The sequence below is a fragment of the Gymnogyps californianus genome, chromosome 20 (genome assembly GCF_018139145.2).
Source record: "Gymnogyps californianus isolate 813 chromosome 20, ASM1813914v2, whole genome shotgun sequence".
Lineage (NCBI taxonomy): Eukaryota > Metazoa > Chordata > Aves > Accipitriformes > Cathartidae > Gymnogyps > Gymnogyps californianus.
Genome location: NC_059490.1, coordinates 4599029 through 4622426, shown reverse-complemented (window position 1 = coordinate 4622426; position 23398 = coordinate 4599029). Strand labels below are relative to the sequence as shown.

The 23398-nt window shown below is 43.6% G+C and overlaps 1 protein-coding gene across 1 annotated transcript; it reads right to left on the bottom strand.

Moving 5' to 3' along the window:
* Positions 1 to 6487: 6487 nt before the first annotated feature.
* On the bottom strand, positions 6488 to 20629 carry LOC127024580 (3 beta-hydroxysteroid dehydrogenase type 7-like). Its single transcript, XM_050909186.1, is given in 6 exon segments — positions 6488 to 6945; positions 7976 to 8138; positions 9001 to 9100; positions 13337 to 13445; positions 16379 to 16545; positions 20493 to 20629. Coding segments are annotated over 6 exon segments (1134 nt in total).
* Positions 20630 to 23398: the final 2769 nt, after the last annotated feature.

The window sequence follows — 23398 nt, the reverse complement described above, 5'->3', positions numbered from 1 at the left end:
AAAATTTCTGTGGGGAGCCTGTCAGGTCCTAAGTCCTAAGGACTTTTGAGAACTTGCAGCCCCCCAAGTTTTGATCCATTACATTTGTTCCTCATGTGATTTAATTCCCAGGAGCATCATTAGGAGTAGTCTGTGGGCAGATGGGATTCTTGTGCCTCTTCCTGGTGCGGGACTTTGCCTGATAAAAAGTGCTACCCAAGTAAATGTAAACTGTCAGTCATGGTCAGTCCTTAATGAGAGCTGTGCTAGATTCAGCTCAATTAGAAACCCACTTTGAGGGGAAAAAAAATCTACTGTGTCAATGTTTATCCAGTAGAGTAAAATGCAATTGTCCTGGGAAGGAGCTGTGGTCTGCAGACTCACGCTGGGCTCAGCTCCCCCCAAGCAATGGCTGACAGCAGATCCGACGCGGCACGTTTATGGGATACGTTCTCCTCCATTAAAAAGATGAAAGGTAAGAGAAGGAGAGGAGGCTAATTCTGATCAATTGCCAAACTCTTAAAATGCAGAGAGAGAGAGAGGAAGAAACCTGCTGTAAATTACCCAGTGAGTCCATGCTGGAGCTGGGGATTAAACCCAGGTCTGCAAAATTCCAGTCAATTACTGTGAGCATGAGGCCACTTGCATCTGCTGACTCCCCGCTCCGAGTACTCCTCTTCTGAAGTAGTGAAGCTGCTTGCAAAGTGTGAGAGTGGCAAAATTTGGGCTAGTCAGCAATGCTTTTCTAAGCAATGCAATTCACGCGAGCCCTTGAGTAACTACGGGATGGCAGGATCATGTACCCTCCTGCTACATGGCACACTGGAGCTGTTTAAGAAATCCCTCGGCTTCGTGAGCTCCTGGGCAGAATTACTGCGCTTGGTTAGGCTGAGTGGGGTTCACTGGCTGTAGTTTATGCAAGCGGGGTGGTGAATGAGTGACTGGAGAGGATGAACAGCAAGGGAGGACAGGCTTTCCATTACAGAAGATCTGGATTTATTTCTGTTCATTCATTGCAAGTCAGAATCTATTCTCTTCATTTTCATTCTTCCATGCTGCAACACCTTTAAAATCCATGGTACATTTAACTTTGGATTTCATTTAATACCTTTTAAAGTGATCTAATGCAGACAGATTACAGACAGTAAGGGTTACTGTCCTTTGGTGGAAATACCCTATTTAATAAAATATTGTAAGACAGACTGGCCACTCCATGTATTAAAAAAAGAAAGATATACTAAGTTTAGATGCTACGGCAGTAAAACTTTATAGGCTTATCAATTGCAGACAGTCATACTCTCCTGAAGTTTTCAAATCACTTTGCAAAGGTAGCTAGCTATCCTAGTTTTGAAATCAGAAATAGTTGTTGTTGCAGTTTGCAGTATTTAATGTAGATCTATGTAAATTGCGAGGGGAGGGGGAGGAGGACAGTTTGATCTTAAAATATAATTTGGACTGTTCTCATCCTTTCTCGTAAAGGCTGTTTTGATCATTTGTTGCCACCTCCCAGTTTTCAAACATCTCAAGTCTCTCAAAAAGTTTTGATACTTTTAAAGATAAGGATCAAATTTTATGTATTTTTGTCTCTTAGTTCTCATGGCTTTGACATTGAGGTTTGCAAACTTCTTCCTCTATCAAAGGGCTTTAATGTCTTTCCTTTTTTTATTTTTAAATGAAAATTGACATTCTTATTTGATAATGTGACTCTAGGAGCCAAGACTTTAAGAAAAATGCCAAATACCACAATACCTATGGGAATTTGTAACCTTATTATTAATAATGGGCACCTCTCACTTCTCTTCAAGCCTCCTGAGATTTTGATGTTTTATCTAAATCCACCTAGATTCTTGTGATCTTTAAAGGTGGGGCGACAGTGGAAAAGTACTTCCTTGGGAGAAGAACTGATTACAAAGCATGGATCCAGTTTCCAGTTTGAACCGCTTTAAACATCAAATATTTTCAGGTCTAAGGTTTGGTTGCCTGCAATCTTGTTTTTTTCCCCACTCCTTTTTGCTTTGCTGGTAGAATGAAGAATTTGATTTAAGGTTATATGCCTGGAAAAATAAAGCATTTAATTTACATTTTACAAGGCAGTTATTGCAGGTTAATTAAATATCAATTGAGTGTTATAGGCCATATTAAGATTTATTAATAACCCAGCAGATAAATCTCCTTGGAATTCAATTAAATGAAAATTGCATAAAAATATATGTGCAATTTTATTCATATAATACATAAAACTTGTGAATTATAGTGCAGCATTGTACAGTAAGTTGATTAATGGGAATTAATTGCTGAAATAGAGAAAAATCAATTTAAACTTCCTGTAGCAGATATAAGAAGCATGGTTTACTTCCCCCATACCCTTGGAAAGCTGAGTTTGCGTCTGCACTTACACCGCCTCACTCCATACCAAAAGGTGTGTTTTGGACACAAATGCGCTTCCTCTCCTTTCACCTGCTTTAGCTCAGCATTTGAGGCTTAGAGAAAGGAACAACTCTGTACTGCCAGTATGCCCTGTTGAGTTCATTGTATGACTGAAGCTTTTAGAGATGAAAGAAGCAGCAGACTGATAAGCTGGTGGGGATCCCTGACACTGAAAGTGCCCATGGGTTCGCGTCTTGTGTCACAGGCAAGATGTCCGTCTGTAAGGGAAAGGCTTGCAAGTGTATCGAGAGGTTTGGGAGTGTTTGTGCCAATGGATGTTGGAGACTTTTGCCCTTGATGCTTTTTCAAATCTCTCTTCAAGCGTTTGTAAGATAGTTAGCAATAGAAACACTGCTAGCCAGGTTGTCTGCAAACTCGGGAGCACATGGGTGTGTTGGGCTTTTTTAACCAGGATTCGTGAGTGGATCTAGGCCCATTTGGGGAAGCAAAGCTTCCGACATTGGAGATGAGGTTCGGGAGCTGGAGTTGGGAAATATCTCCAATATTTGCAGAACGATTGAGGCCTGGCGTGCTGCCATCTGTTCCCTGCGCATCCTGTGTTAAATACTGTCAATATGAGATTATGTTCCAATTACAGTACCAGACTGACTGGTTTAACTCCTACCATGAATCTATTTTCCTTTATTACTATGTACTAACTATGTGACTGATGTACCAGACACCAAAAGAGATGGTCTCTGCCCAGAGGGCTTTGTCTAAAAGAAACATGCCGGGAGAAGACAGAACGCAACAGAAAATGCAGATGAATGAGTAACTCGGTTGAGATTTTCTTTTTAATTTGGGGATTCTTTGCTTGTTTGTGTGTTTGGCTTGAGTTTTAACATTACTAAACTTGCTTCCTTCAGACATTGCACAAGAACAGAGACTTCCATAGAAACTCAAACAGGGTTAGGCATGTGGCTCTTTGAAGTGTGTATGTGTGTGTTGGGGGGGTGAATGCTCAGTGCACACATGGGAAAATTGGAGTATGGAAAACGAAGGGAGAACCACATTCCAGCTCAGACGACAGGTCCAGCAGATGCCATGGCTTGTGCTGGGGAAGTTTAGCCACGTTTAAAATATAGCAGGTGTCTTTCTGTCAATGCTCTCCTTGCTCATCCTCCCTGCTCCTCCAGTAGAGAATGCATGCATCTGTCTCCTCTGTGCTTCATCTCTGCTTCTCCCTGCAATAGTTGTCAGGGATATTAGCATTAAATACTTACTGCCTGGCTTAACTAAGGGGTAAGATAGGATTTAATTTGTATGGCTGAAATCCAATTATATAATGGAGCCCCTGGGGGAAGCAGTTATACCTGCTGAATCTCTTGGATGAGTAATTGTGCACAAAGGCTCCTCTCCAGAAGTAGAAACAGATCTGAAACATTTTTCTTTTCTCTTTTTTTGCTGCTGCTGTTACATAATAGGGCTGAGACCCTGAAAAGAAAAGCCAATGACAACCCAGTGCAGTAGAAAGAATTAAAGCGTTGCCAGGAGAAAACAAGTTATAATCTGATAAAATCAAGGATCTAACAGGAAGTCTGCAGCAGCATTAGCTTGGAGGAGCCAAAATTCAGGGCAGCCAAAGGAAGCTTACTCATCTTTTTGGAAAACAGCACAGAGGCTTTGCTGTCTAACTTTTTCCCCCACTTCTACCATGAGCAGGGAAAGGGAATCCTCTACTTGCTTTTGTCAAAGCTTGGGAGGTGGGTGGACATAAAAAAAGCTAAGCAGCCAACCAGTTCAGATCCTTTTGAAAAATCCTGCACTTAACTACCTTTAAAAATCCCTGTTCCTTATCCTGCATGTCAGCTGCATCCTGATAAGCATCAAAATCATAGGTGATGATGAGCAGGACAGGAACAAAAGCATGGTGAGGTTCCCAGCAAGGTTTCTGAAAGCAGGCAAGCTTGTAAAGCATTGATCTCTGGGGTCGTATTGGGGCTTGACAACTGTCCCATCTGATATCTTCAGCAGCTCCAAATCCCACCAAGGAATATACCAAGGACTCTGAATGGGACTGAAAGCATCAGCTTGTTATACTTAGGCAAGTTTTCTCAAAGGTCAGAATGCCATATTTAATTCTGTTTTTAAAATAGAAAGCAAACTTTTATTCTTTTCTAATGAGTTCTGAGTGGAAAAATAATTTCCTCAGTCTCTTTGATTACATGACTACATGAAGATAAAATGATGGCTGCAGCCAGCCAGCCGAGGGAAGTCCAAAACTCCACATGCCACAGACTGAGGACAAACCCAGATGGTCAGGTACCCCCCACCCCATCCATCAGCCTCGCTGTCTGGGCAGATCTTTCAATTCTTTTAAAAAACAGCTACAGCAAAAGCAGTTGCAACGCTTGAACTCGTGAGGAGAGGGTACCTGTCTCACAGCCTTGCAGCTCCACCCAGTGGCTCTTTTTTGGCAAGAGAAAACCAAGGTTTCAGAAGCATTAAAACCTGGGGAGGTCAACGTTGTTATACTGTGGCGATGCTCTGGCAACGTGCATGAGAAATTGGGTGTATATTTCTTTGTCAAATTCTTAGCAAGCTGTCGTCTACCATTTGAATAATGGCAAAAAACTGCAAAGAGAATTTTTAGTGAAATAGAAAACCCAGCAATCTTTTTACTCCCTTTCTTAAAAACCTCCCAGCACAAATGGTAGGAGGAAAAAAAGTAGGGAACTGATAACTTACACACTTCACCTTCCCAAATTCCCTATGAGCAGATTGCAATAGTTTCCCAAAAATTTATTTGTTGTATGAAATTATTAATGAATTACCAGAGCAAATGATTTTTTATTTGTAAGCTTATTTTGCAAAGAATTCTCTTGTGAGTGTGAATTTCAGTGAAGTTAACTTGGCAACTCACACCGTATTGCTTTGCTTTCCTTCCTGGGTAATTACTGTGACTAACAAGAAGCAAATTTTGATCATTTCTATCAAGGATGCCATGCTGAAACTTGCTTTTTCCAGGAGGATTAGGGCACTTGTAATTAAAATAAGCTTTTATTTGTCCATGTGTACACTTTTACTGTAGGAAAACTCGAGAGATGGGTACATATTCACAGAACACAGAATTGTGATACCGACAGAATTCATTTTAGATTTGAACCGGTATCGTAAAAATATCCCATCCCTTCAAGCTCAAGTGAAAACTGAAATCTCTGTTGTGCTTAATGTAGGTTTACCAGTCTCTTTGTATGTCTTAAAAATAGAGGAGCTGATAAACTGATACAAACCACAGTTTTTGTTGTGAATCTTCTGGAAGTGCCTGCCCCGTCTGTATTAGGAAAATATCATCTGTGAAATACTGTTCCCGGATGGACTGCGTAGCTCCAGTGCCATGGAATGAGTTGAAATGACCTCTTCCTCCTGAAGTTCAGACGTTATTTAGCATAAACGCAGTGCCTAAGGCCTTCACTGAAGTTGCTGTCTGCCAGTGCAGCAGCTGAACGTGGGCTTTAATTTGTTTTGCTTTGCTGCTTGAGTGCTGTGAGGTGAGAGAATTTGAGTTACAAACTATACGAATCCCACCTCTAAGCTTGTAGACATCAGTTATCCATCCATACAATTAGAAAGTAAGTCAGCCTATACATTGTTGGCACAAGAGCTTGGAAGTTTCTTTTTACGGGCATAATATTTCAAAACAGATATAATATTCCACACGTTAAGAATAACAGGAAGCATCTTGAAAAAGGTAGCTCTGGAAAAGGGAATTCTTTTTTCTTTTTATTAAACCCTAAAACAGAGCAAGAGCTTGCTGGGCTTTCCTTGTCTTCCCCAAAATTATCACTGAAGACCCCTCGAGTGTATGAGCCAGGTACTGCCATCCCACCAGCTGCCCGAGACCATGCCAAGGGAGAGGTCCATTTGCTGAGTATGGAAAGAGATGGAGGCCCGTCAGGCTGTGGAACAAAACTGGTTAACTAATTTTATCAAAAGGGTGTTCGCTGTGCACCGTCTCTCATCTGAACCTGTCTCTCTCGTTCCCACGAGTGATCCCCGTGCAGTGGTGGCACTGTGGGAATGAGGAAGGCCAGCAAGCCCTGCATCTGTGTGCACATAGCTGGTGTGATAAGCTCTCTCCTTACCCCAAACGTGCTGCTTCGTTCTTCTTTTCATGAAGCTGGGGAGGTTCCAGGTTCCCTGCAGCTGCTTTCAACCACTGTGCAGTTCTGTGCTTGCTCTCTTTCCAGGTGAAGAGGGGTTTGTACCCAAAATACCCGGAGGCTTTGTCTGTCTCGTTGGAGAAGGTGGTGACTATTGTTTTCAGTAAAGGCAAGTTTAGGAAAGGTTGTGGCTTCCAGAAAGGGTACAAGATGACCTTGATTATCCTATGCAATTGTATCATTAACCACATCTTTCAGTAAGGGATGTGTGAACCTAGCCTCACTGAGGGGTCCATAGAGGATAACAGCTGATGCCTGATCAAAAAACCTTTTCTTGTTGGAGTGTCATCACAGGAATAATACACTTGTCCTGCGAGTAAGTCTGGTTTCAGCTGCAAGTTCCTTGCTGCAAGAACATGCATCCATGCAACGTTCCCTGGAGAAATAAGAGGGGGAGACAAACAGGTATTCAGGAGGAGGTACATTTTCCCGTTTACTGTAGGAGTGAATGAGTACATTGGATCTGCCGGCTTCAGTGCTGTGAAGTAGGGAAAGCACTCATCGTGTTACTCAGCTGTACTGTAGAGAGACTGAGTAGTTAATCCAGACCTCCAAGATTCTTTAAACCTTTGGTCTCCCCTTTGAGCTGGACAATTAATGTGCCTTGTGATACTGGTTCATGTGAAGCGAAAGGGCAGTGTTTTGTAGTGAGAGCAGGATGAATGGGAGGCAGTGCTCGAGGGTTTTATTCCTGGCTCTGCTGTGAGCCTTTGAAGAAGTCACTTGATTTATCTAGGCCTGATTCTTCTCTAACAGCATTTTCAAACTACTGTTATCTGCAGTTTTGGAAAAAGACATATAAGTGTGCTGCACAGAAATAACTAAAACTCTGCATGATTTAATGGTGAGTTATACTTCCCTGAAATGCATTCAACACCACAACAAACTCTTTCTGTAGGTTTTGTGTGTAGTTTCTTGTGCTTGCTAAAATCAGTTATGTAGTACAGCCTTTTTTTCAAGGAATTTTACAAGTAGCGTTACGTTTAATTTCTTCTAATGAAGAAGAAATTAAGTGTCTTTTCAAACCGAAAACATTTTAAAAATACTGCCTGAATTTCTCTCTCCCCCCCCATATATCCCTTGAAACGTTTACCTATAAAAAGAAAGATTAGATCTCTATCCTTTTTCCCACTGGCTTTTTTTTTTTTTCCAGTTTTCTAAACAACATTTTCCCTATGTTGAGGGGAAGAAAAAAAAGAAAACCCTTCCCAGGAAAAACAGTAGAATGTAAACAACAGTTTTAAAAATTCTTTTAGCCAGTCTGAGTTTTGTTGTTATAAAAATATTTGTGCTCATTCACCATACGTCTCTCTGTCTTGGAAGATTATGGTTAAGCTGACGTGTAAAATCCCCTGTGACTAAAACAGCCTGGTAGCACCACATGAAGAGATCAGTCATTCACTCACCCACATATGTGTGATTACGCTCTGTGTTTTCAGGCTCTAGGTAGTTCAACGCACCGTTCCTGGCTTTAGCAAGAAAATACAACTCTTGAAAAAACGTTGCTTTCTCCCCATACACTGTGTTTGCACAGATGATGCAGGTTGTGAGTTTGCTACCGTTGCTTAGCTGTAAAATCAGGGAGGGATGTTAGCGAGTGATGGATTCAGAGACGAAATCTTCCACAGTGACATTGGGTTTGCCAGATAAAACCAAAACCTGGGAATATTGGGCTAGAGGAATTAACATTTGCAGAGGTGCTCTGGACAGTTAGGGCCTGGTTTGGGTCCCTAAAACTGCAAGGAGGTGCCCAGTTTGACTTTTTTTTTTTTTCCCCCCAGCACACCTGCACCCCTGTGGTGCTCAGTGAGAGATGTTGGATGGAGGGTGCTAGTGGCATTAACTCTTCTGCAATCAAAATCAGGTACCAGAGGAAGGCAGCTAAGCTGCCTGGCCTCAAACTATAATTGGGAGAGAGAAACGCTCCAGGTAGTGATTTGGGACACAAGTCTCATTTTTACATTATGCTTCATCCTCTAGAAGAACTCATCTGTCTGCTGACGGTACTGGGAGTCTAAAAAGACTAGCCAGCTAACTTAGGTAGGTGTCTGGCTCTGGGTACACGAATGTTTTTGATTCTTAAATCACTCGGGCACGTCTGAAAATTACACCTTTATGCAGTATGAACTAAGTGAACCTGGTTTCTTAGGCCCTAATTTAACACCACTCTTTGCAAAGTCACGCTCCTTCTGGTGGAGTTAAAGCACAGGCTCAAAAGGCAGCAGCCTTTAATCTTGCAAGAGTTTGGCAGCTTCCTGACGATGTAAGAATATCAGGCTTTGGTAAGCGTAGGGCAGTGTGGTTTATGCATCAAGTCAAGGCAGCAGTTGGATACACACTTAGATATGAGTTGCGGGGTCTTTCTAACCATCTCTCTCCTTCCACCCATCCTGTGCTCTAATACCAGGGGTGCTACCATTGACTTTTGTACCTTTTTTCTGTTGGCTTCAAATACAAGATTTTCTGCCATGGCCTTTGTCTTCCCATAAGGCAGCTCCACTTCCCCTCTGTATTTGGTGTCCTCATTTCCTCTGAAATAGGTTGTGAGAGACGGTGAGTGACCATGGAGTAGAGCACAGAGCTTGGAGACATTTGTCACAGTGTGATTGACTGCAATCCCTGCTCTCCAGGGACTTGCCACTGGCTGTGAGTTATATGAATCTGAGATCCTTGCTGCAGTTTGGGAGAAATAAGGCCTCAAGAAATACCAGGCGGTCCTGGGTGTTCATAGGCAGGTTTGGATGAGGGTAGTGGTTTGATTTCTGAGAGCTGGATTTGTTTTTGTCTAGTAGTGTGATTGAAGCAAATAATATGCCGGCAGGCAAATTAGAAGGCAGTGGAGTTACCTTTTTAAGCAACTCACAAGTGGCTGAACAAGGTGGAAAGAGCACAGGAAGATGGAGGGCAGGAAAATGAGAGCAATCCTACTTCATTTTTTCATTAGAGGTAGAGAAAAGCCTCTCATGAGCCATAAACTAAAAGGAGAAATGCTGCTTAATTTTCTCACAGAGATGATTGGAGTTGGGAGACATTTGCTGGTGATGTGATAGAGCTGCTAGTGATCTCCTGGAAAGACGTGCTATCAGCGGGTTTGTGCTGGGATTATTCCTTCTTCTCCCTTAGCAAATTACACTCAAGGGGAAGAGCAAAGAAGTGGACCCACGATTAAGGGCAAGCAGGGCTTGCAGCCATGCTGGGGACACTTGGTTGCCGCTATGGAAGACAACCTGCTCCTCAGCCTCCTAACTTACAGCTGCAAGGAGGAAAGCCCATGGGATCTAACATGTAACTGGCCTCACAGGCCCTGAAATCATTCCAAGGAGAACTAAGAAAGCAGCTCTATCCCCACCAGGGCACTGGCGTCTTGTCCCAGTGGTTCTAGATCAACATTAGTCCATTGCAGGATTTGATTAAGCAGATTCAGTGGGCTCTGGAGGAGCTGGGGAGTGAAGAAACCTTGTTTGAAGCATTGGGAAGGACCATCCATGAATACCATGTGGCCACTTGCTCCCCTCCTGCCATGGCTAGCATGGATAGGCTCTCTCTTCCTCTGCATGCTGCAGGAGACTTTCTTCACATTTTAAAATAAATTTACTCTATATTTTGCTCTCCTAGAAAAATTCACCCTAGGCAAACACCAGACTCTGCCAGACGTGGGGTACCCTGACACAGGGCAATGAAGAGTTATCATGCTGCTTTTGCAGATGGAGCTCAGATGCACCTCTTGGAAGGGTTAAGTGGCCTGTGACGAGTTCATGCAGCAAATCTGCAGCAGAGGTCTTTTTGTCAAACACTGGGTCTCGGGAGAGCAAGCTCTGACTCAGGCTCCCTGTTTGACCTTGGGCAACTTGCTTATTCTTTTCTAAGCTCAGATCTCCATGCGTAAAACGTGGATAATGCTGTTGCCTTTCTCTTGCCTGTTTGGCAGTCTAGTATCTTGTGTGTCAGATATCCCAGCTGAGATCAGGGTCTTCTTGTGCTACAGCAACAGAAATAAATTAGGAGCATCAGAAATGCAGCCTCCTCACACACCCTGGGCTTTTATCACAAAACCTTCCTCCCCTTCCCTGTGTTTACGCGTGATGAGCAAGAGACAAACCAGAAGACAAGCAAGACAAAAGATTGATTGTGCATGGTTTGTTGCAAGCCGGGGAGAGGCCCAAGACAATTAGGGGGTGTTATCTAGAAGTTCTAGTTTTAATTGTTTTCTTTTTTTAATCCAAATTTATTTTTGGCCTTGCAAAGCTTTTAAAAAGGAGCAGCTTCACAAAGGGGCAAACCTGCCTGCTGTTCCTGGGCTGCAGAGCTCTGCTCGTGTTTGCCTTCCCCCACCCCTTCTGAAGCTTGGTAGTAACAAAGAGCTCAGCATAATGCTCTTGCTTTTCAAAACGATCACAGATAACTGAACGCTAATAAGACTGGAGCAGCATTGTCAGAAGGTATCTCAGCGGTGGCTGTCTCAGAGGGATTGAGACTGACAGAGGCATTTTCTATTATTGTCGGATGCTGAGGTGTGAGCATTATCCCTGCACCCATCACCCTGTCCAGAGACTAATCATGCTTTGTCTGTGTCAATTCCCAAGCACGTAAAAGTGAGTTAAATAAAATTATATGAGGAATGATGGAGAAGGGGGACAGAGGAAAAGAAAAAGGCAGGCAGGGAGGATTATGGACTGTGAGGGAGAGGAGCAGAACAGATTGGGTGGGGACGGGGGAGATGAGAAGAGGAGGAAGGGGAAAGCTGCATCACCTGTGCTTTCAGTCTGGAGAAGAGCGCCATATTATGTTGCCTTCCAGTCATCCCTGGGCTCCCTGTTGAGACAGGTGGTGTCATTTTTGACTGGGGGGCTGACCCTTCTCTCATTTTGGATTATGTAATTCCCTTAGTTTAAATTAAAAATCATTGGAGAACGAAGACCACTCTCTCAGGCTTTCTCCCAGCATCTTGGGAGAACCTGAGTGTGTTCTGCAAAATGATTAAAGGCTCTAGGCGGTGGTTTTATTTGCATTTGTGGTGAGGAAGGATTGGGAATTGGTGGGCAGAGGATGTTCATGTGTAGCTCTATGAGCATCAGCCCAGATGGGTTTTTGCTCGCACCCGTTGGTGCCATCATTACAAGCCAAAGGACTGTCCTCTCAGGCAAGACTTGGGGTAGACTTTTCAAGACATCTGTTCACATCTATCAAGTTGCAGGACTAAAATACTAACAAGGATGTGCCTGTATCTACATTCATTTTTAGAAATGATTTAGATATGCTAATGACCAAATTCCATAGCTTTTTCAGTGACACAGAGCCTCTAGTGCTCATGGTCCCAAGTGGATTGAGTTTTGTTGCTCTCATGGATTTTTTTTCATAAGCCATTTATTCTACAGATTTGGGCACTTAAACACTTTTTAAAACAACTAGGTTATGCCTTAACTTACTTGTGAGTATGCAATTTAGGCTTGTAGGTCATTTTAAGTTATGTCTTGAGCAGCCTGTTCTAGCTGGGCTCAGATTTCTGGAGCCAAATGACTGAAGCCAGCTGTGTCTAGACTGGCTGCCTATAGAGACAAAACTTGACTTTGAGCCAGTTCCCCTTGCACACAAGTTTCCATGGTTTGAGCAGCCTGTATGGCTACAACCATGCTTGAAATCAGCAAGGAGCCTTACAATGGTACGTATCAGGCTGCAGCGATCTCTACTTGACTTCAAATTTAACCTAAAACTTCAGCTCCTGGTCTTCAGAAATATCAGCCCTGTTCTCAAGGTGCACCTTGAGTACTGTTGCCCCATGAATACAAAAGGTATCCAGATGCTGAGTCCTGAGCAGGAGTGTCAGCTGATTGTGAAAGTCAGTTCTGGGTATCAAAGATGTGTAAGCAAAAAAACCTTCCAAATCGTAATTTTGACCACTGTCTTTGTATTGCTCCAAATCCCACCTTTGCTGCAGGAGGTTTTCTAAAGCTCTGCTTCTTTTTCTGGGTCTGTGGGTCAATCTCACAGGAGCCACATACAGAAGAGATGGGTTGAGCATAATGCCCAGAAGTGTGAAGTCCAGGAGTTAGCCCTTGTAAGCATATTGCCAGGAAAAAGGATTTTGAGGGATAGAAGGGTGCAATTTACAGGTCAGATCCAGGTCACAGAAGCGTGTAACTACACATGAATGCTGCAGGGCAACTTCACACCAAATGCATCTGTCCCCTAAGACTATGTGGCCAACTAACTTTCTTCTGAGATAGTGCTAAAATAGTCTGTATACCTTTGACCACGTTTGATAATAGGAGCTGGGTACAGGCTTGCTAGCAATTCACTACGGAGCTGAAAAGAGGGAGAGTGGGTTGGTAACAGTAGAGCATCACCTGCCCTTTGGATTGACTCGGTGTGAGGGGAGAGCAAAAACTCTGACCCAACAGCAGGATACAGCTTGACCGTATCACAAATCTTAGGCATCTGAGACCTTATCTGAAACTGGTTTTAGGGCTTAGAGGAGCAGAACTGTACGTACGGGGGACAGCCTGGAGGTGCAGTGGGGTCATACATCTCTCAACCAACTCTTTCAATCAGTGGCATGCACTACTGGTCAAGTTTAGGTTGGGAGGAGGTGTGGCTCCTGAAAGCGAAGAGCTGCAAAGAAGGATTTTCAAGAAAGAGAAGAGGAATAGACAGGAAGGGGAACACATATCTTCTCCTTTGTAGCCACAGCAAAAATCTCGATCTGATTGCAGTTTCATTGCTGTTTAAATGGAAATCCAGAGTGATGGAGAAGATTTGCTTAGCCTTACCTGAGCATGGGCTCATGCGATGTATTGGGTCCCACCGCAGCAATGGAGCTTGTGTAGACAACATCTGGGATGTTCAGGACACAGCAGGCCCTTAACACATTTTCAGTACCTGTGGGGCAGGTTGGGAAGGACAAACGTTAACCACCCTGCCTTGATTCTTGTTGTGCAAATTAAAAGAGATTTCCAGGCTTGGGATTCTGACGTGGAACAGATCCATCTTTTTAATGGCTGAAAAGATATAAAGCCACAGGTCAAGGCTGCAGTTCCCCAGGTATGTTTGCACAGGAATGGATAGTTTATAACATGAGAGTAGAAGTTACGTCCATAGCTATAATGTGGCTTAACCTCTATGGCTATTGACAACTGACTTAACTTGGAATTAATAGCTGCTAACAAAAAGGAAGCTGACAGCTTGGCAGAGCAAAACTCCATGTTTTCCATCTTTTTTGATTCATGGGCAGACTGTCAAATGGTGAATTGCAGCCTTCTGGCAAAAGGATTGGTGTTTTAGTTGCATATATTGCTCTGTAGAAGTTCTGCAGGATGACTATAGGGTGAAAATCATTGCAACAGACTCCTGATAGCTACACAATTTTAAATAAAATAGTGGGGGTAGCTTACAAGTCCACATGAAATCCAGATGAATCTGAAGCATGGTTTGGTTTAAGAAAAGTTCTTCTGGTTGAGCTTGTGGGTCAGTGTGTGTGGTTTTTGGTTGGTTAGTTCTGGGGGTTTAGGGGGAGGGGGCGAGTTTAAATGATTTTTGACTCTTCCAGGGATGGTTTTTGCATTCATCGTGATTTTGATTCAAGTTGATTCTACGAGAACCGCAATGACAACAGCATAACCATGGTTGCATACCGAGGGCCTTCAAATCTGATAAGGCAGATCTTAAAGGAAGCCGCTCGTAGGGTTGGTTTCCGGAAATCTCCATACTATTTATACCTGGCTAATCAGGCTCTGCCCTTGAGCCTTGCTGCAGATCTTGCGTGGGGAGGGCTTGTGATTTCTCTGTTCTCTTTGTTGTTAAGGGCATAATGTGAAATTATCAAGGAAATCCTGAGTTTAGGATAATTTCAGAGGGCATGAATCAAAATGAAGACCCTGTGGAAAAGAATCAGTTTGCTTCTCCATGAGCCTATCACAATAAGTAAAGTTAACTGAGAACCCCTGTTGAGAAACATCGCTGGAAACAGCTGAGTTAAAATCCATTCAGCTTAACAAAAAGCAGATTAAAAAGTCTTTAAGTGACTAGATGGAAAAAATAATTCTTGTAGAAAAGGGCTCTTCAATCTAGCCAACAAGACTATAACAGGATTCAGCAACCAGTGGTTGAAACAGAGGAGAGAATCAAAGCAGAAGACGTAAATTTTTGCCAGAAATGGTAATTAACCATAGCCACACTAATACTCTTCAGCATTGTTATGGCTTGCTGAAAGACATGATAGATAGCCCATTAACTTGCAGTCCTTAATTCTAAGCAACAAGTCTTTTGAAAAGGTGTAGTCCAATTTAGCCACAAATTGTTGGGCTTAGGGCAGTAATTGGATGAATTTCTGTGGCCTGAGTTACACAGAGGAGCCAGCTAGAGGATTATATAGTTGACCTGTCCTGACCCTATTTTTCTCCATGAAGTCTACAGCAGGTATCAAATACAGTTCATTTTTATTCTTTTACCTGCTATGATCTTAATAGAAAACTTTAGACTAATCTCTCAATTGAAGATTTTGAGAAGTCCTAGTGAGGGCAGCAGCCTCATTTTAGGGAGGTCTACATGAAGCCGTCCAAGGGGAGGCAGAAATGCAGAACAGTTTGTCTGAAAATAAGGCTCCTGTTAAGACATCTCAAACTGTGCTCCTCAAAGCAGCACTCAGTCACCAGTCACACTGGAAAAAACTTTGCATGTGTGGTTTTCTGGGAATGTCACAAACGGCTGCAAGAAGTTTGGTTTGCTGAATAGGGGAGTTGCCCAGTGTTCACTGCTATCTGTAAAAACCTCACTGTGCTAAAGTACCTTGCTCATAGCAAACAGACAATGAAGAAGATCTCACAAAGCCATTAAAAGGCAGCGGGAACCCTCAGGCTCTGAATATTCTCAGTACACATGCACAATACAGGCTCTTAAAAGCATCTGGTTTTGAAAACAACTACAGCAATGAAAAGAAGGATGGAATTTAAATGTTGCCCTTGAATGCATCAGCAAATAGGAGGAGCCCTAAGCAGCAATTGCGTTTGAGATATATATATATATAAAAAATATATAAGATTCCTTCCTTGTGGTTAACAACTATTTTAGTAGCTAATAGCCTGAGGTGCCATTGGAATTGCTGCTGTAATAGGGATTTCATTATTTTTATAGCCTGTGCTTATTTCCTAGATTTATGAACAAATTTTCTTTAAGCAGATCTTGCACCTAACATGAAATCGGCTCTTGGCGATAGGAGGAAAGTGTTGTGGAGCTCTCAGTCATGTGTGGCTTGTAGACATGTAATAGTTGTGAACTCTGACTATAATTAAAATAACAGCACTCTCTTAATAGCATGGATGCAGTTCAACTGGTATAGTCTTGCACTGGTATATAGTGTAGATTTTTCACCCTGGAAATCCCTGGGAAAGCTATAAGCTATCTAGAAAAGGTGTTAACTTTTAATTGCTGTCCCTGTCACGTACTAAACAGTTTCTTACCACTATAGGCATGTTCTGAATCACCTTAGTACTGTTAGTGAAAGTTATACCCTTCACCAGAATAACCATATAATAACTAGGTCCGGATTTGACTTTCTGAGGTGAAGCTTTAGCAGTGGAGAGGAGCAGCATGGCCTGCCTTGAGCAAGGACAGAGGGGCAGAGGCAGAAACTTCTCCGCTGGAAAGGAAAGGTCCCGGGCACCTTTCTCATCTCGTAGCAGAGTGGTGCATGTGAAATTCAGGGGACAAGGGAGCACTAAATCAGAGAGGATATGTTTGTTTGTAGCCTCTTGTATGACTACACCAAGGCATGTGAATTTAGGGCTGTATTTAATTGCTTGTTTTAAAGAGCTTACCCTAAACATTGACAGCTCTCATTTCCCAAAAGGGCACAGTGTTTCTGTACTCCACAATAGCAGCTGTGTGAATAACCACGTGAACTTCCCACATGGCAGCAAGGAGCAGATTGTAGTCTCGAATGTTTCCTTTCATCACTGCACATGAGTGGTAGCTGGAGAAAAATAATATAACCATAGATGCAGGGGAAAAAAAGAAGTACAAATCTGCATCCTCACCTTCTTGCAGAATGAGGATCCTGCTTGGAAAGCTTTCTTCTCTGCAGGGCAAGCTGAAGCACACTCTCACTAATGACTATGCCATTTGAATACATCACACCAGGGGAAAATACATCCCTGGTTTTGAACCCCAAGAAGCCAGATCTGCATCTGGTTTAATTCAGCACAGCACTTTGCCAGTTTGCATCAACTGTGGGTCGGAATAGCTGTGTCTGTCATTGCAAATCTCCAGCATGCATCCAAGGATAGCGCTGAGCAAGAACAGGAGACTCTTGGCCCAGAGCTGCAGCTGGTTACAGGACTTGCTCCAGTATGTGTGAATGAGTGAAGCTGTGCTGGACAATTTCCTTCAGACAGAAGATTTTTAGAGCTTGCTGGGAATAACACCAGGCGAGTTCAAGGGACATTGCACAGAGCTTTATTTAAATTACAAATACTGTAGATGTGAAGGGAAAAATAATGTAACAGGTTAAAAATTTTCATAGGAAATTCCTCCCTTTGAGCCATTCAGAAGGTGTTTTTTTCCCCCACCCCATCTCCTTTTTCCCCCCTCCTTCTCCCTCAGAATAGCTGTTCCATACATGGCTACTGTTGGCATCTACTGTTAATTTTCTTGCTTTGAGACAGTGTTGTAACGTTTAAGTAGGATTTGTCTCTTTTTCCTTTTCTGTAGTTGGGAATAGACCAGCAAGAAGCTGGGCTAGGAAGCTCTACTCCTTGGGATTTTGCAATAAGCCAGACAGCAGTAGCAGTCGCAGGATTGCTTTGGAAAGGAGATGTCTCCTCTGCTCTGGGCTGGTGGCTTCCTGGAGAGCCCCACGCAGCCAGGGATCAGGGTGGTGATTTCTGAAGGATCATACACATGAGCAGCTCAGGGAAGGGTCTGTGACTCCAGCCGTGGAAGTGTTATGACATGGAAACCCTCAGTGAACAGCTACCAGGACAAGGTGATAAAAGAACAGAGTTATTCTTCATGAACTCAAGGGAGGGACAAAATTCAAGATAGCAGGTCAGCCAGCTGAGCATTTGCTAAGAAGCATGCGATGTTCGAAGAGGCAGAAGTTTTACACAAGGGTCAAGCCGATTTCTTAATTAGCATAACCAAGATTTGGTGGACTAGCTCATAGGAGTTTTAATATTAAATTAATTTAATATTAAAGCACAGAGCTGATTCAGTGAGAATTGAGCAGAAGAAGGAAGAAGGCATTGTCCACGTAGCAGAGGTAATACACTTGCCTGGAGGACCAGAGTGCAGAGGAGGATGCTCCTGCTGAAAGTCTTTGCCAGTGCTGAAAGGCGGAGCAGGGCACCAGCAGCCTCGGGGTGGGGGGACTTTGGTGCTACTTAGTGGTGAGGGAGAGCCTGTGGCCAGTCAGGCTGAAGGGTTAAAGAGTCTCTTTCGCGTGTCTTAAGGTAGCTGGTGCAATTCAGACCAGTGAGACAATGACGAGAGCTCAGCCAAAACTGGGGAGGATACAAGGCAACCATGAGAAATTTTCAAATCGATAAGGCCTGATGAGCTTTATCCAGGGCTACTAAAGAGGTGATGGATGTAACTGCAGCTTTATTGCATTATCAGCTACTTTGGAGAACTTTTGGAGGCACTGGAAGACTGCAGTAGAGCAAATGAAACATCTGGGCTTAGAAAGGAGGTAAAGAACAGCCAGGAAATTACAGAACAGTTTGATTTCAACCCCAGGAAATTCAGGAACACACACTTAAACAACATGTGTGTGAGCACCTGTGGGATAATACGGAGAACAGAAGCAGCTGACATGGATTTGTCAAGAACAAATCAAGTCAGATAAATCTCCTTTGTTCTTATGACAAGTTAACAGGCTGTACGGATATTGTGGAACAGGTTGATGTCATCTATCTTGATTTTAGAAGGGCTTTGGAAACTCTGTGTCATTCTCATAAGCGAGTCAGTAAAACATGGTCTAAGTAAGCCACATTAGGGTGAGCACAAAGCTGGCTGAATTACAGTTCCCAGGGAACTGCCGGCTGTGGTAGGTGGCTGCCCGCGGGCTCTCCAGGGCTTATTGCTGTATTTGAGTCTTTTTTATTGTTTTCATCAAGAATCGGCAGATTTGTTCATTAAATCAGCAGATAACATCAGACTGGGAGGGACTCGAAGTACACTGGAGGATTAGAGTACAAGCTGAACGTAACTAATAGAGTCTGGAAAAAAAAAAAAGGTGAAATTTGATAGGGACAAAGAGAAGTTGTTGGGCTTAGTAGGGAAGAGGCAGCGGGTCTTCATGAAAGAATTAAATTGGGCCAGGGCAGCTCAGGAACTATTGCCTGTCAGCAGGGTCTTGCAACTGTGAACAAGGCATAATTGCGCTGACAGGTACAAATAGGAGAATAGTTTGCAGGACAGAAGAAATAAATCCATCAGCTTTACTCAGCATTGGGAAGGCCACAGCTGGCCTCTCCGTTCTAACTTCCGTGCCCTTCTTCCAGAAGAGAGCAATGCCAATGCCCAGAGGTACAGAAAGCGTGAGCTGCGGAGGAGAGAGGAGTGCACGAGAGCTGTTTTAGCCTAAAGGAGAAAACAGCATGGAGTGGAAAGGGGTGGTGGTTTTCAAATCATGAAGATTGTTGTAAAAAATGACAGTGTTAACCTATGCTACCTGTGAGGTTAGATGAGAAATCAAGGGCTTAAATTGCAGATTAGACCGTACCAACAGTAATGGCCTGATGGTGCAGAAATTGGCTGTCCGATGTGGCTTGGGGACAGCATAGAAAAACATCTGTCGGGAAGGTTGTGGCCGAGCTGGTTCTGCCTTGGGGCAGAGGGACGGGGGTTGGGATGGCCCCTCAGGGCTGCTTCTGCCTCATTTTTCTGTGATTTGCTGTGGTGTTAGGCCACAGACCGCTCCTGGAGCAGGGATTATGGCACCTCTGTAAGGTTTAAACAGTTTTTTCTTCAATTATGGGTGCTTTTAAGGCAATTGGCTACCTGAAGCCTGGGGAAACCAGCCTGGCGAGTTCATCTGCCTCCGGACAGTTTCTGCTAGTGGTATTTCCCTGGGAGTCTTTTAACTTGCTTTAAGTGTATCTCCTTTCTGTTGATATCTCCTAACAGATAGGATCTCCCTTATCATTTTTCCCTCTCTCGTTCGAAGCAGGCGGAAGGTTTGGGCAGTCAGAGAGAGAGGGACCCAGCCCACCATTAACTGTGCAGAGCACCACGAGCTGCATTGGCTCGTTTTGCATGGGTATTCTCGAATCCAGTAAAACAGGTTGTTTTTCCCCAACATACCTCACTGTAACCAACCCTGGTGAAACATCAGAAGGCAGCTCTCAGAATATGATCAAATGGATTAATTTAGTGTCTTTGAGCATGTTTACTGAGACTCACCTCTTCCTTTTTTATGCGCAGCACAGTAAGGCTACTACAGGTTTCTCTCAATTATTTCAGTAATTTATTTCACAATATCTGCAGCAGATGCTGACCTTGATTCTATTATTGTCAGGGTTTTTTGGTTATTTTTCTCAGAATTGGTAACTGGTTGGAGCAGTTCAGGAGCATGGGGTTTTTTTGTCGCTTTGCTGTTAGACTGGTTGAGCAGAAGCAACTGGGTAGCCGAGTTCCCATGTCAGGTACTCGGTGTGCATGTTGCTCCTTACAACTGATCCCTGAGTGAGGACTTAGATCCTCCTTGTGATAGATCTCTTGGGGTTACACACTGTGGATCTTTTTGCTTTGATTTAGTCCTATGCTGAAAAACCTCTCTGAGCTGGAAGTTATTCTTCATCCAGTCTGTTTAATCCAGGTTCCTACCCCACACCTGTAACTGTGGCATCTCTAACATAATACCAACTGTCTTGAAAGGCAGGGTTATGGCCACTAAGTAGAAGTGGATGCCCTTTTCTTACCTGTGGTGAATTTTCTACTTCTTCTCTTGCTACTGAATCAAAAACTCTGACTTCTTTGATGTAGTCTTGTTGAGACAGGAGCTCTACGATCTTCTCCCCAATAAACCCACATCCTCCTGTCACCAGGTAGACCCAGGCTCTATCCATTTCTGAAGATGTTTTTGTGGTTGAGGAGTAGAGAGAAGGTTGCTGCCAAGATCCTATCATGCGCTGTTAATCTTTTAGCCAATATGTTTTCTGAACGAAGTCTAAAGTTTAACTGTCATATAAAGTTACTGGCTGAACATTAACTCCATCCAGTTATATATAAATCAGGTTTTCATGGGCAGTCACACAAGTGCTGCCACAGACATACCAATGCTGCGTACAGGCCAGTTCTGGGCTCTCTGACTCAGCCCTTCCCTTCTAGCACGGTAGCCCATGATCAGCGGGGGCACCTCCAGCTTGCCTTGATATGTGGCCAGTCCCAGTCCAAAATTTTCATGCCAGAAGTTTCCCATCCTGGACAGCCCTTTCCCACGGGCCGGGCTGTCAGTCATTGGAGCCTAGATCTCTCTGGGTGCTGCACAAAGATGGTGTGTCCTAGAGACGTGCTTAGGGCAGCCGCCTTTTAGTGTGAAGCTGCCAAGATCCTGTTCCTGTGCGCTAGTGAATTTGTATAGAGGGTGTACAGCAGCAGATCTATATTGTGCACAATGCGGGCAGGGTCAGGAATGGTCATCTGCAACTTTACGATCACTAGCTCTACCAGTTTGATCATCTAGTATGGCTCTCCTGAATTAATTCTTCGAGTTGGAATATATATGTACACACAGACTCTCTCTCTCTCATATATTTAGGAGGAGAAAGTCCTCTCTCAATTTGAAAAATGCCTAGGAGTAAAAGCTCTACCACATCCTTTGGCAAATTGTTACAATTGTTAATCATCGTCATTGTTAAAAAAGTGTACTGTTGTTTTTTATCTGCCAGATAGTGGCTAATATACTTTTTCCTTGCTAGGCTGCAAAGGATGTGTGCTATCCAGTTTGTCATGTGGATTAAAAAAAAAAAAAAAAGGGGTGGGTGGCTTTGTCTAAGGGTGCTTGATCCTGTCCTAAGGCGGCGGGGAAGACCTGCCCTCCGGCACAGCTGGTTCTCTCTGCCTCTCTCATAGAGTCTCAGAGATAACGCAGTCAGGCCTGATCAGCTACCAGTCTCTCTTTGAGGCCAAGCAAATTATTTCCTTAAGTCTGCAATAGTCGAATATTTTCCAATCCATCTTTGAACCAACTTGTCACTGGTTTTGGTGAACTGTAGACACACTGGCTTGAGAGGCAGCAATGATAACTAGGGTAATGTAATCTCCCTGCTTACTTTTTCTTTATATTATGTAGAGCACAGTAGTTGCCTTTCTGACGATAGTGTTGCTCGGGAAGCTCAGGATTAGTTTGCTCCCCTATCAGGATGACTGCTTTCCCCATCCCCAGTTCCCCAGTCTGTGAGCATGGGTTACAGATACTGATTCAGGCTGCACTGGGGTGGGGGGTACTCCTGGTAGCCCTCCCCTGGTCACATACAACCAGCTGATGTGCGGAGAGCAATTCCAACTGCCTGGATGTAGCGAACAATATTGTCAGAGCCATTCTTACTGTAGCATTAATGCTTGTCTGTCTTTAAAAAGTAAGCTGTATAGCAACTTGCTGCTGAGCATGTTAATGAATGAAGAGTTAAGGCAGTGTATTCAATGAGTAACTGTGATTCATTTGCAAATACATATTTTTCTTTTATTCAGCTCCTGCTAGAAGTTGAGTCTCTTCAACTCTGCCATTGATTTTTCTTGTGCTGTGTTAAGCGTTAGGAAAAGTGCCGTTTCCCCTTGCTGTGATTACAATCAGTGGCCATAATGGCCCAGAGACCAACATGGGCCTGATGCTAATTTGGTGCTTGGCAGACCAGCACAGCCACAAACATCCTGAGAAATTAATTTAGCCTTTTATCCAGCAACTCCCAATCTGTACAGTAGTGATTAACCGAACTGCCTTCCCTCAGAGGACTTTTTGCAAGGATAAATATATCAGAGTTGGAGGTGTTAGGACACAAAAACCAAGATAAATACACCCTGCGAGACTCAGAGAAGTGCTGCATGGGAATGTTTGGCATCAAGTAACCTTGAGTATGTCCTCATCAGTGATGCAAAAAGCTGTATGAAGCGGAAGCCTTGACGCTGTGGACGTTTCTCAGTGTTTACAACACTTAGCCTTTGCTACAATATTGGTATCTGCATATCTGCAGTGTAATCTGATCAGTCGGGGAAAAAAATTGGCTGTGATTTACATATCTCTTGTTTTCATTAGGATATAAAAAACAAGTTCAGAAACCAGAACTGTCACGTCTCTGACAGAAATAGCCCAGGTCCTCTCCTACAGCCAGGGCTCACGCAGAGCAAAGCCTCCCTTTGCAAACAGATAGGTAGTTGCATCTAAATGGGTAGCTGTTCCCATCGTAGGAAGGTTAAAAAAAGAGAAAGGTCCCTAACCACATCCTCTTCTAACAGTCTGAATTGTCACATGAGGTGACAGCTCCGGGGGTCTCCATAAGCCCAGCGGCAAATTCAGAGAAAGCGCGAGTGGGCAAACGCAACTGCTTCTGGAGGAGGCAGGTGCCCAGGAGGTAGCAGGGGACTGCAGGGAGAGGGCCCGGGCAGCCGTTGCTGTCCCAGATTAGCCAACGCCACTTCCTGGAACTGTAAGGAAACTTATGAGGAAGTGAGGCAAGTTGCAAATAACAACAGATTTTAATTTACACTCTTAAGCACCGCAGAATTCTCTCTCTGGCTTGTTCCCCCGTTGCACAGTCTGCTGCAGCCAACCCATCCTCAGAGCGCCCTAGCTCAGCGGAGGGAAAGCTGTGATCCCTGTATCTGTACTGAGGTAAAAC